Source organism: Carica papaya, chromosome 9 (assembly GCF_054855325.1).
Source record: "Carica papaya isolate Zhongbai chromosome 9, ASM5485532v1, whole genome shotgun sequence".
NCBI lineage: Eukaryota > Viridiplantae > Streptophyta > Magnoliopsida > Brassicales > Caricaceae > Carica > Carica papaya.
In genome coordinates, this window is record NC_142317.1 from 6,493,317 (window position 1) to 6,507,414 (window position 14,098).

The 14,098-nt window shown below is 35.6% G+C and overlaps 3 protein-coding genes across 3 annotated transcripts; all 3 read right to left on the reverse strand.

Annotated features, from left to right (window-relative positions):
* Positions 1 to 2,597: 2,597 nt before the first annotated feature.
* On the reverse strand, positions 2,598 to 4,980 carry LOC110820546 (cyclin-U4-1-like). The gene is made up of 2 exons (XM_022050043.2): positions 4,530 to 4,980; positions 2,598 to 3,136 (listed from the first exon to the last, which is right to left on the reverse strand). Exons 1-2 carry the CDS (start codon positions 4,877 to 4,879, stop codon positions 2,872 to 2,874), a joined length of 615 nt encoding a protein of 204 aa, XP_021905735.1. The 5' UTR covers positions 4,880 to 4,980; the 3' UTR covers positions 2,598 to 2,871.
* A 4,896-nt stretch (positions 4,981 to 9,876) lies between these two features.
* Positions 9,877 to 12,914, reverse strand: LOC110820462 (peptide methionine sulfoxide reductase A1). The gene is made up of 2 exons (XM_022049933.2): positions 12,322 to 12,914; positions 9,877 to 10,348 (listed from the first exon to the last, which is right to left on the reverse strand). Exons 1-2 carry the CDS (start codon positions 12,862 to 12,864, stop codon positions 10,097 to 10,099), a joined length of 795 nt encoding a protein of 264 aa, XP_021905625.1. The 5' UTR covers positions 12,865 to 12,914; the 3' UTR covers positions 9,877 to 10,096.
* A 243-nt stretch (positions 12,915 to 13,157) lies between these two features.
* Positions 13,158 to 14,098, reverse strand: LOC110820378 (Cupredoxin superfamily protein). Its single transcript, XM_022049825.2, has 2 exons — positions 13,878 to 14,098; positions 13,158 to 13,697 (listed from the first exon to the last, which is right to left on the reverse strand). The coding sequence occupies exons 1-2, from the start codon at positions 14,038 to 14,040 to the stop codon at positions 13,309 to 13,311; spliced, it is 552 nt and encodes a 183-aa protein (XP_021905517.1). The 5' UTR covers positions 14,041 to 14,098; the 3' UTR covers positions 13,158 to 13,308.

The following is a 14,098-nucleotide window of genomic DNA, read 5'->3' on the forward strand; positions in this document are numbered from 1 at the left end:
AACCATTAACACCTATCGACCCCTAGTGGCCCACGCACGCACACGAGTTTCAATCATTTTCGTCACCAATAGCAGCGACCATCATTCACCTATTGACCCCCTATCAAGCCACACACACACACTCTAATCCTTCTCTCCCGTCACCACTATCGGTGACCGTTAGCCATTTTACGACCTATACCAGGCCACTCACACACACCCGATTTTCATTCACTTGCGTCACCAACATCGACGATCATTAGCCATCTCTCGACCTATACCAGGCCACTCACACACACTCTGATCATTCCCTCTCGTCACCGATATCGGCGACCACTAACCATCTCTCGACCTATACCAGGCCACGCACGCACACCATTTTCATTCACTTGCGTCACCAACCTCGGCAACCATCGTCTACCTATGGACCCCCATCGGCCACACACACACACACACCACTCCTTCTCGTCCACTGTCTCTCTCTCCGCCTGCTGCCTGCGATATGTCCTAATTGCCCCCACTCACCCCGTCCTTCTTCCCCCAAGGCTCCAGCTACCCCACTCCATTCCCCCAAGCATCTCACTCACCCGGTGGTCACTCACCCGGTGGATCCTTCCCTTCTCCAACATTCACTCCCTGCCTCTCCCTAACTCTTTGTCGAGCTACAATCTCCCACCACACCATCACGCCACACTATCCTTCTCACCTCACTCACCCCGCGGATTCTACCCTTCCCTAGCGTTTCCCCACTGCCTCTACCTATCTCTCTCTCAGACTAAGTCCTCACACTATAACATCTCCCTATCTCCTTCCGCGTTGCTCACACAGTCTGCTCTCTCCCACACCGTTTTCCCGCCCGTACCGTCACCTTCTCTCTCTCTCCTTCCACGATCCTCACGCGGTCACTTCCTTCATTCGCGCATCTCTTTTCTCTCTCCCGACCTCCACTCACTCCGCACTCCTATCTCTCTCCTGACCTCCATCCGTACTGTCACCTTCTCTCTCTCTCCTCCCGCGATCCTCACTCGATCCGCTTCCTTCCACCTGCCTCACTACACATCCTCACCCAGCCTCTTCCGTATACCGCTACCTCCGTAAGCTGTGGCCACGCACGCCACACATCCAACCATTTCACAATCAAATCAACACACATATTTAGAGTTTGGTACCGTACCTCCCATTTCCATTTTTCCCTCTTTCGGCCGAATGTGCTATCACCGTCCGCGATCTCCTCTTCTCTCCACTCCGCTTCCTTTCTCCCTCCTTCTGGAACCTTCCTTCCTCTTCTCTCTCTCTCCCGCTCCCCTTCTTCCTCTGCTCTCTTTTTTCCCTCTTTTTTTTCTTTTCTTTTATTTTCTCTTCTCCTCTCTTCCTTCCCCCGGCCCCTACTTAAATCATCCCAGTTTTTCCTCAAAACGGCGTCATTTTCCCCCTTGCAAAACGACGTCGTTTTTTCCCTTACAAAACGACGTCGTTTTTCCCTTCCCTCTCCCTCTTTTTTTTTTCTTTCTCTTTTTCCAGTTATTACAATACCCCTCTCCAAAATTGGAATATACACCAGATTTTCATTTTTTTTATATTCAAAACTTACTTATATATTTATTTAAATAGGAATATATTATAAATGTATTTAAGCACTTCATGCACAATTTCTCTTTTCTATTATTTTTTTTTTGGCTGAAATATATTTAAGTAAATGAATATAATTTTATTTATTTATATATTTAAGAAATGAAAGTTTAATTTTGTCATATTGATTTTTTTATATTTTTTTGGTAAACAACAAATTTAAAAAAAAAAACTTAATATACTCATTTTCTCCATTAACATCGTAATAATCAATTTTATATTATGTATATAAATTAGGTTAAAATTTAAATAAAAACATTTTAATATATTCACATTAATATTGAAAATGTGTGATGTAATAATAGAAAAAAATAATATTATGAATTATTATAATATGTATAGTTTTTCTTAAGAGATACATCTATAGGGGGAAAAAGATCAAGGATGATTTTTTAGCAACTTATTTATATGTAAAATATTTAAAATAAACTTTTAAATTTTCTTAAATATAACCTAATTATTCTCAAAAGAATTTAATAAAAAAAACACATAATAAATAATTGTATATTTTTTATAAAAACAAAAACCAATGATAATGTTGATAAGCCCAAAAGATAAATGAGATCCAAAATTATTGGCGCAAAACATAATGATAATGTATTGGAAAATTATATATATGGGTGGCTTAGTCAAAAGTGATTTAACATGTTAACTAAATAGAATAGAATGACCAATAATATAATGTTCTTAATAGTCATTAAAGATTTTTATATTTTATTTAAAAATTATAAATTTAAATTTTATTTGAAATATAGAATTCTTAATTCTATAGACTCACGATTACTCATATATAATATTTTATTTAATAGTGTAATATGAAATTATAATAATTAAATTTTATTATATTTGAATAATATTTATAAATAAATAAAAATAATTAAATTCTTTTAAATAAAGTGAGAACAACGGTTTAAAAAATCTCATCTTAATTTTTTCATTTTTCGAAAGAGAATGACTAAATAATATGCATTATGGTTGGTAAACCATGAAAGTAGAGTAGCCAACCCACAAAGGCAGGCAAATTAAGAAGTAAAATTTTATTTAAACAAACTAAAAGACGATCTAAAGGTTCCACCAAGTCTCCAAAAAGCTTCACAATTGGCTTAAAGCATGAATACATATATATATATATATATATATTCAGCTGAAAGCCAATTGTGTTCTAGTTTAACCGCAAAAAAGTCAATCCCCACCCACTGCTAGAATGAATTTTACTACAAAATCTAACAGTAAAAGTTAATCACAGTTGGTGGGTAAATTAAATTAAACAGCGAGTTGCTTGTGATGGGTGGAGGAGTCATCTTCTGGAAAACAATGGAGGAGCTTGAGTTGTTTGGTAATGGAGACAGGAGAGTGCAGAGAGGTTGAACCTAAAACTTGTGTCTGAAGAAAATGACAGTAAGTGTTGAAAGTTTCCACTGTCACGTTTAATTTGAAACCGATGCCAAACAAGAAGTCGATCTCCAGAACATTCATCTCTACTGTGCTGATTCCTCCAACTCTGGCATAGAAGGCATTATTGTAGAACCTGGAAAAAAAATATATATGTATATATTAAAATTAAATACATACACACACACACACACACACAAACACACTAATCGTAGTACAATTTTCTAATAATTACGTATAAAAACATAAAGTATTATGAGTAAGTTAGAAGCTCTTTATTCCAGTGAGGGTGAACCTAGAGTCACTGGTGTTGGACGTTGAGAAGAATGACAGTCAAACCCCAGCCCAGTATGAGTCAAGGGAACGAAGTTAAGTTTAAACAGAATGTACGGTCATGATTGAGCTGTCATTAGCTTTCGTGAAGTTCAATCACAACATCTACGCACACCATTTATATGCCTTATATATAACACACACACACACACACACAGCTAGGTGGCTGCTGTCTTTCTGGTTTTTTTTTTTTTTTTTTTTTTTTTTTTTTTCTCTTAAAGGGAAGACTTTCACGTGCTTCTCATCTTCTACTTGACGGTGTGGTGGAAGCAACACCTTATTATTTCTCTGGTTTTATTTTTTTAATTATAAATTTATATATATATATATATATATATACACACACACACATACATGCTCAAATGAAATGGACTAAATGTACCCGTGTGCATTAAATTTACATTTTCACAAATTTTTAATGAAATAATATTTATAAAATCTATGATACTTAAATAATTATTCAATAGGAGTCTTTTCAAAATAATAATTATTAAATATAATTTAGAGATTGAATTAAACTGTACATTGTTTCAGAACAGGAATATTGAGGTAAGATGATCATTATTATATACGAGAATAGAAAAGAGACAGAAATACAAGTGATGAGCTGGAAATTACCAGATATTGACAAAAGGATTTTAGTAAGAATTTAATTAATCAAATAAACCAACATTAAATATATCAAACCTATAAAATTTTAACATAAATTCATCTACGTACGAATCGAACTTATATTAATTTTATATATTAAAAAGGTCACTAATCGTTTGATTAGAATAAATTTAACCATTCTACTAAATATTTTATTTTATTAGTGATCATAAAATTTATATCTAAATCAATAACGATAGTAATCGTCAGTCAGTTATATAAAAATAACGGCACTAACTGACCAATTAAATTCAAATTATTCTAATCTACACTCTATTAATAATTAAACTCTCTATATAAAACTCAGAAATTAAATTGATTATATAAAAATAATGGCACCAACCGCGTAATCAAACTTAGATTATTCTAATCACTACTTCATTAATGATCTGGAAGGAAAACACACAATCTAAAAAACAAAACCACCAAAAGCAGATCCAAATCATGCTCAGTTTATCTGATTACCAAAATCAATTAAACCCAATTGGAGCCCGACCCGATGATGAATCTCAGAAAATTCAGGAAAGAAATTAAGAAAAACTTACACATCGTCCATGAACTTAGCAGAAACCAACACACTGGCGATAAGCATACGGTGGACACTGAAGGAATTAATCGGCAAATTCGGCTGGTTCTTAATAAACCGATCGAGATAAACATAAGCCACAACGAAACACGAAGGACTGCAATTGGCGTATGTGAAAATCCTTTCGAGGTAGTTTTGGATTGAGATATTGGGCTTGGCGAGTGCATGGAAGATTGAGGTTTTCTGAGCTTGATGAAATCGGCGGTTGATATCGTTCGACTCTGCAACTCTATGAAGGAGAGAGGAGAGACCTTGAATGACCTTAGGCAAAAAGTCGTGATGAGGGAGGGTGGCGGAGGGTTCAGCCATTTTTGGTTGGTGGTCGATAGACGGTGGCTTACGAGACACGTCCGGCTTCGGTTGTAAGTTTGTGCGAGGGTTACATGGTTCCCCTGCGTGTATATTATGTGGCTCTCACCTTAAAAAGGAAAACAATTTCATACTTGCCGGTTAAGATTTATTAATATTTAATCTATTTAATTAATATAATTATGAAGAGATAATATATGAAAATTTAATTTATATATTTATATTATTATAATTTTATTTATTTAATACAAGATTGTGGACCTGAATAGCATTTACCCAGTTTGATTTTCTTTTTCTTTTTTTTTTAATTTTTTTTTATAATCGTAGTAAAGCTAATTCAGTGATTGAATATTGGAAAGGAATGTGTAGACACATGTATGTTTTCACATGGGATTTATATTAAACATTGATGTCTATATAATAATTGAATGTTGTAGTGTACATTTTTTTTTTTTGGAATAAAAAGTTATATATTTTACATTAATTATAATATAATTTTGTAATGAGAATATATATATATATATATGAATACAAAAAGTTTATCTTATACTTAAATTTCTTCTTCAATATTTTTGATGGGGCTTCTCAAGTATCATTAAATCATATTTCTATGTTTATCGTTTGGTTTACAAAATCAAGTAGTTTATAATTATTAGGTTTTTCTTCTTACCCACACAAATATTTTTTATTCTCTTCTCCAAGATTGCTTCACGTTATTTAATAAGAATTTGTTATTATCTTTTTAGATTTGGTAATTAGTATTTCAAGATTTCGATATTTTAATTTTTATTTAATGAGGATTTGTCATATTTTTATTAGAAAATGAAGTTGTGGAGAAGGAAATTTGACCACTTCGCATTCTAAAATTTTTTTACCTATCTTGCACTTATATATATATTTTTTTTGTAGATATCTCATTTGTTTTTTACAGATAACGTCAATTAATAAAGTTCAAAATAATAAAAAAATTTACAAACATAATCACGTATTATAATGATTGTGATAGTATTATATATTTCATCCTACTAGATAAATAAATAATAATCGAAAAATTTCATTTTTAGGAATACTCCGGTGCTCCCATTTTCAAAAATATTTTTGTTAACCATTTACTTTCTTATGCATTCCTTTTTAATATATAGTAAAGTAATAGTTACATCCTAAATAATATACCACACTATTTTACCCTATCCTATTTATTACTTTACTTAAATATTAAATATAAACTATCATTATCTCTATAATTACCTTACCATAACCCTAAAATATGTACTAAGTTTATAGTCACATTTATTCTAAAGAAAAGTTTAATTGTAGGATTATAATTATTTAAAAGCATTTTGTCATAAAATTAATGAATACGCGTCGGCCTTTAATTAATAAAAACTTAAACACAATAAATAACAATAGAATTCTTTAAGTATTAATATAATCACAGCTGGTTTTGTTAGGATTAAATTGGTTAAACCACCAAACTAATTAATTTTACAGCTATTAGTTCTTGCTTCTTTATAATTTATTTCCCAATTTCAGCTTCCCACGACACTAATTATATTAAAAGGTTAATGTAAATAATTTATAAATTTTATTTATTTATAATTAAAGTATTTGTTTTAGATTATATAAGGAAATTCAAACTGATTGTGTTAGATTAAAAAGTAAATCTAGTTAACTATTTAATATAATAAATAAAAAATTTTCAATAATATAATGATCTAATTATTTATTTTTTTATAATTTTATTAAAAAATTATGAATTGAGACCTTACTAAAAATGTAATAATCATCATTTTGTTAGTGCATTATGAGTTGACAGTAATCAATCTTATAATATTTAATTTATTAGTATAAATATTTTAATTTATTAATAATTAAATTTTAACAAACTTATTTATTTATTTTTTTTAAAGAAAAATATATTGTAATGACTAAATTACTTTGAGTTAAAATAAGTTATATTCAGTTAAAAATCGGCAAAACAAATAATCTAAACATAGGATTAAAGAAATAGTCCAACCACGTTTATAGACGGAGACACGTATGTATATATATATATATATATGTGTATCTACGTAAGACAATATAGAGAACGATTGTTATTTCGTATATCAGGTCACGTTAAGTTAAATCGATTAGGTTGCATGAAGCAGGGGGGAAGTGGAAGGCACTCGTGTCAGTCAGAGTTAGACCCACGTAGCCGATTTCCCATCAGCTTGATTTGCTGGTGCCGCCCACGTTAGTGTGTTGTATGCGCTGCTGCCTCTTACTTAATTTCAATACTTTAATATCAACAAGAATTATCCTCTGCACATCTTTAATTACAGTGTATTTTCTCTTCTTCTCCCCTCAAAAAAAAAAAAAAGAACAGGGTAATTTTGTTAAATCCACTTGTTTGTCATGCAAGTTTTGTTTTTATAAATAAATTAATGGTTCCTAAAATGGTAAAAATATGTTGTAGAAATATTTTTTTTCTTCTTAATGTATAGGACATATGAAAGTGGAAGATAGATACTCTTACTACCCTCCTCGATATTTATTAATTTAAATTTAAATAAAATTTATATTTAATTAAATTTAAAATATATTTAATTTTTAAATATTATATAATTAATAAAAATTGAACTTTTAAAAAGATTTGATTAATGTTTTATCTTTTAAAATATAATAAATTATTTTAAAAAAATTTAAATTTAACATAATTTTATTTAAAAATATTTTAAGTTATTAATTTTACGATAAATGAAATCAATAAAAATTTTAATTTTTTTTTACTTACAAAAACCCCAACAATAACAAGATTCAATTAGATTTTATTTCCTATACTTAAATATATGAAGAATTTGTACAAGATACCCTGTTCAGAGAGCACCCCTTATAACCTTGAAAAATACAGGAGATGTTATTACTCATAACATATGTACTTAATGTAAGGACTAGAAAGTAGAAGAATAGAAAAAAAAAATAATAATAATAATAATAATAAAAACGACGTCGTTTTAGAGAGGGAAAAAACGACGTCGTTTTGAAAGAAAGGAAAACGACGTCGTTTTGGGATGTAGGAAAACGACGTCGTTTTGCGATAGGCTGGCAGAGTATAAAAGGAGGTCGGGAAAGGGAGAAGGAAAAAGGAGGAGAAAGGAAAAAAAAAGAGAAAGAAAAGGAAAAAGAGAAAAAGAGAAAAGGAGGGAAGGAGGACAGCGGAGACGAAGAAGAAGAGGAAAGTTCCAGAAGGAGAGAGGAGAGAGTCGGGGCGGAGGGGAGCGAGAAGGGAGAGGGAAGGAGGCCGTGGACGGACGACGCGACCGGCAGGAAGAAGGAAGATGGAAACGGGAGGTACGGTGAAAATTTGAGCTGTTTGGTGTGGTGTGTGTGTGTAGAGAATTTTGTTGCAGGTTGCGGCGTCGGCAATGGCGCGACGGAGTGGAGCAGCGAAGGTAGGCCGCAAGCGTGGGGTTGTCCCGCGCGCTCACGGAGGTGATCGGGGAAGGAATGGAAAGTATGGCGGTGTTGGAGGCGTGTGGGGAGCCGTGGGGAAGGATGGGGGTGGTGCGGGTAGAACAGAGTGAGGAGGATGTGAGAGAACAATCTAGGGGGCGCGGGGGGGATAAAAACTCGAGAGGACAGAAGAGGTGTGTGCGTGGTGTGTGCGTGGGTGGGGATGTGGAGGGAGCCGCTAATAGGCGGTGATGTGTTTCCCCGAAATGCACGGTGGTGAGGGCGGGTATGTGGCGTGAAACGGTGCAAGCGGAGAGGTTAATCGCCCTAGGTAGGCAAAAGTGTATAGGAACCGGGATGAGGCAGGAGGATGGGGGAGGTAGCGGGTAGGGGGCAGTGGGAGAGGGAAGGGAGCTGGAAGGTACGGCAGTGGGGACTAGGAAACAGGATTTGAGGGGGATTGGATGGGAGAAGGGGAGTAATGTGGTCAGTAGGAGTTAGCAAGTTAGAACGCTTGGGGCTAGCATGGTATAAGGGGAGATGGGAGCATGCGGTTTGGGAGGGGAGATTTGGAGGCCGTTGGTAGGGGCGGGTTGAGTTGCCGATGTTGGTGGAGCGGGGAGGGGATATGTATGTGAGTGTGGCCTAGCAAGGCCGAGAGGGGTAGAAGGGTGCATGAGTCACGGATGGTGGTGACGGGAGGTGGAAATGTTTGTGTGTGTGCGTGGCCCAACGAGGTCGAGAGGTGGAGGAGTGAGTATGAGTCGCCGATGTTGGTGACGCGAGACAATGGTATTTGTGTGTGTGTGTGGCCTCTTTAGGTCGAGAGGTGGAGGAGTGAGTGTGAGTCGCCGATGTTGGTGACGCGGAATAATGGTGTGTGGGTGTGTGCGTGGCCTATTAGGTCGAGAGGTGGAGATATGGGTATGAGTCGCCGATATTGGTGACGTGGAATGAAGGTGGTTGGGTGGGTGTGTGTGTGGTCTCGTGAGGTCGGGAGATGGGGGAAGAGTGTATGAGTCGCCGATGTTGGTGACGGGAGTTAATGGATGATTGTTGGGTGGGTGGGGTTGTTTGATCGTGCTATTTCCTTGGAATAGGACCTTGATAATTAGTGTAGGGAGAGGGTTATGAGTTGTTGGGGTTGGGTAGGATAAATGCATATAGACATTTCTGGAAATTCTTGTCACTGCATATTACACTTACAACTTGATTTTTATCGTATTGAGTTATGTGAACTCACTTCTCATCATTCACAGGTGGAGTAAGAACGGAATTGGGATCCAAACGGCTGGTAACGGAGCCCCGTCGGTAGTGCCACAGGACACAAGTTTTGTTGTGATTTAAAGCAGTTTGAAAGGATGGTTTAGTCTGGATATTGAATATCTAGGAATGTTTGATATTGTATTACTATGTGTTGTAGAGGTGGAGATGTATGTACAATTGATTTGGAACATGGAAGGTGGACAAATTTCTCTTGTGCATGGTTGGAATAATATGGATTCGGTATTGTGTTGTATGAGTGCTTTATCGTACACCATTAAAAAAAAAAAAACGGGGTGTTACACTTAATCTCTCCACAACAGAGGAAAGCACTTTCAATGAGTATGCATACAGAAGAGACAAAGGATTCTCCTTCCTAAAACTACTGCAGCTACATATATCAGATGTTTAGGACGGAAAAGTATCTCTTAACTGTAATATATCAGCTAAAGAACAAAACACAAAGTATCCACGTCCGCTATCTCTGCACAACATTTTCTGGTTTGGCCAATCTCCAACTTAACCATAGCATCGGATTGGATCATTGCAGCCTTTTTCAGCTGATTGTTTGAAACCGAAACGGCCCCCTTTGGCAAGGTATTGTTGGTGGTATTCCTCAGCTCGGTAGAACTTCTTTGCAGGTAGGATCTCAGTAATAATCTTCCTGTTCAAGAACTTCTGCTGTCGTTCCAGAGACTCCTTCGCTGCCTTCTCCTGCTCAGGGGTGTAATAGTATATTCCAGACCTGTACTGTGTTCCCACATCATTCCCCTAACCATTGGAGACAAAACAACAGAGAATTAGAATGAAAAAAATGGAAAGTCATGAGGAAGAAGACTTCAATAGAAGATGATCATATTGTAAGATGATCAGACATCCAGTTTATGCTAGAGTAGGATTTTCTTAGTTTTCCTGCCAAACAAAGCATTAGTGAGAATATGAATTGTCTATAAGATGTAGAACAAATTTTGGCGAGTTCATCTACATAAGAATTTTGGTCTATATACATACTATTAGTGTTACGTCTATATCCAGCTATTCGACTAGGTAGTTTATGGGTTTCTCATAGATTCTATAGCTACTGAAACCTAATGTTATCCATGCTATCATAATAAATTGTAGATCAGCTAGAAAGAAAATTATTAATCTAAAATACATTTATTTGTAATTTAAATTCTACAAAGTATTAGGTTCTCTATTAGGATTCAGTAGATTAGTAGATTTTACATTTAAGCACTATACACCTTTATAATTTTACCTTTAAGAAAGCCATGAGTCAATAGATTACTCTTGAGAGTTTTCCCAATACCCAGTTGCATAATGCAATCAAATTTGCAATTTTCAACCCTTTCCTTTAATGGGGTGTCCAAGAAATCTAAGGTTGTGCTTGGTTCAATCTCATTCAACTCCTAGTTTTAACTCTCAGATGTCTGAATCACTACCACCATCCTCTCTTAAGTTCAGTGGGAATTCACTTAAAACACAACAAATTATTTTCTCACTTTGCATAATAAAGCTAATATGAAAAAATATAAGTCGAAGTTGACTAAAAATTTAAATTAGAACTGAACCAAACAAATGCAGTATTAGTGCAATGTCTAAGTTTATTAAAACTTTAAGTAGTCAAATTGACCCCAATTTGTATTCCATCAATTGGTATCATACTTAGTATTTCAAAAAACTTGGTATCATACTTAGAAGTCCGAAACCCATTGCCTTACAACCGACTATACACCATTTAGATTTTTATTCAACAGTAACAAAGACTAATATTGTCATTGGTTGTTCATCAATTCCAGTCCAAATATCATATAACCCTACATCAAAACAGTAAGCAGCCATATAAAAAACAAGACACCCTGCCAACAGTCAGTTTTATTCTATCAACTGCAATTGACAGATCTCCAACAACCACTGCGTAGTGGTTTGACACAGCCACCACCACCAGCCTCATATCAAGCAACGGCCAAAAGCACTAGAGTCAGGCACTCAATTTTAATGATCCACTTCGTCCGTGGTTCACCAGAGTTCAGGTCACAAGGCCATAAATGTATTGTGCATGTATCAATAGACTAAAGAAAACCCATTTTCTCTCCTTTTGAACAATGCAGAACAAACATAGGATAAATATTAAGTAATCATCTTCCTTAATCTCATCCTCCTTGATATCAACGAAATGGACCCTAATGAGATGATTCAATGAAGAAGTCCTAGAGAAGCATATGCAGGGCTTTCTATAACAAGAGTTAAGAATCTACAACTAAAATGAACCGAAAGCCCACAGGTCACTCATCAAGAAACAGGCAAAATCCTCTACCAAATACTCAAAATAAAAAAAAAAAAAACAGTAAATTCCCAATCATCCATATCCCCAGCTCTGCCGACAATCAAAAGCTCTCAGTAGGAAGTACCAGTGGCCTCTAATGCATCATAACATTTCCAAGAAAATTCAAACAAGCATCAATATACTCCAGCCCTCAAAGATTTTGACCCAAAAAAAAGGCTTGTACCTATAAGAAAATGACTCTCAAAACTTCACAAACTGTCACTACTCTGATCAAACCGGCACAAGTATCACTTACCTGAAACCTAATCAAGCACCACATATGGAACGAGGTTAATTTAAACCACCAAAACAAGAGAAGAAAAATTTTCATATAAAACAAGATCCATCAATAAGCCACCAATTTCAGAACATACTCAGCCCAAAAATAAGCACAAAAGAAAAAATCCACGAAACCTACCTGGCGATTCAAGGTAGTAGGATCATGCCTGGCCCAGAACACCTCAAGCAAGCTCTCATAGCTACACTCCTTAGGATCATACTGCACCCTGACCACCTCATTATGGTTGGTTATACCAGAACAAATATCCTCATAGCTCGGATTATGCATGAAGCCCTGTGAGTAACCGACCTCGGTCTTGGTGACGCCAGGCACTCTCTGAAACGTCAATTCAACTCCCCAAAAGCAACCCGCACCGAACTGAGCGAATTGCTGACCAGGGGCCGGGACATCGTCGTCGGGCCCCTGCGCAATCGAGGAGTTCTCCATGGTAGCCGGGTCAGAGTTTGATTTGAAGCCAAAACCCAACTTGTTGAGTATGTTCATGGGGGATGAGTAGATGGAAAAGAGTCTTGTGTTTTGAGGGAAAGTCGCGGCGTGTTTGGCAGCCGAGAGAGAGAGAGAGAGATTCTGCGTAGCGGGAGAGAGGAAAGGCTTGGAGAGAGAGGAAGCGACGAGAAGAGGTGAGGTGGAAGACGCGGAGGCAGTAAGCGCGTGCAGCATGGCAGGCGCGTCTGACGTGTTGCAGCCGGTTGGAAGAAGAAATGTGGGGATAAATAAATCTGTGGTTACCTTTTTATAAGTCATAATTTCGTTAATTAATTATATATATTTTGAGAAAATTACAGAATTTTTAATTTCTAATTATTTTTTAAATTTTAAAAATTGTAAAATAAAATCGGATGGATATAACGTGGTGTTTGAGATTCCACGTAATTTATCTGATCTCGCTCTATAAATTAATTTGAAATAGTAAAAAATTTCAGGTTAATATTTTCTGACACATTTTGGCCCAATTTGGAACCCGACCCATTTAATAACTCCAAATAACAGTTATAATCATGCTTATATATTCGTACATAATTTGTTCGAAACCAAATAATTCAACACAAGAAAATTTTCAAATTTAAAAAGAAGAAGAAGAAGAAAAAAAAAAAAAAAAAAAACTCATAACATTCGCAGTAAGATAACTACAACAGCCAAAAAGGGTTGCAGAAAAGAGACTTTCCCAGCTCGAAGAAACCCGGTTGAAGTCGGAACCAGGGCTACAGGATTGTCGTTCTTAGACGAAGGTCGAGGAAGAGACGATCCTGGTTGAGCTTCTGGCGAACCAATCGGCGACTTGGCTGACCCGTCATCTTCTACGTTCACTCGAAGCTTCATTCCTCCAAGACAATGTAATCTATTTCCACACACAAAATATGTGTCCCCTGGTTTTGATAATGCAACAGTTGTATTTCCGTTCGAATATGACTTGAGTACATTGGTTGTGTTACATGCATCGTAATTCTCTTTTGTTACTTGATTCACCGAGTGGGATGAAGAGAATTGAAATACTGCAAATTTAAAATGTAATTTGTTATTTTAATTTAATTAATAAAGTAAACTAATTTCTTACTATTAATCTCTCATCTTTTTTAATAAAAAAACAACTAATATGTGTTTTAACAAACAGATTATATACTTATATATTGTATAATTAATAAAGTAGATAAATTTGTTTTTAAGAAAATTACCTAGAACATCACCAACTTTGAATCTCTTATCGAGTGGCCATGTATCAAAATCAGTGCTTATCTCCCAGCCAGAATTATCGCCCACCAAGTAGGTTGTAGCTTTGCATGTTAATGCAGTGCTGCAAATGACAATTAAGCGAAGAAAAAGCAGCTTATAACCCATGATGATCAATAACGATTTGCAAATATGGAATATAATAGGTAGAGATCGGAGCTATGGG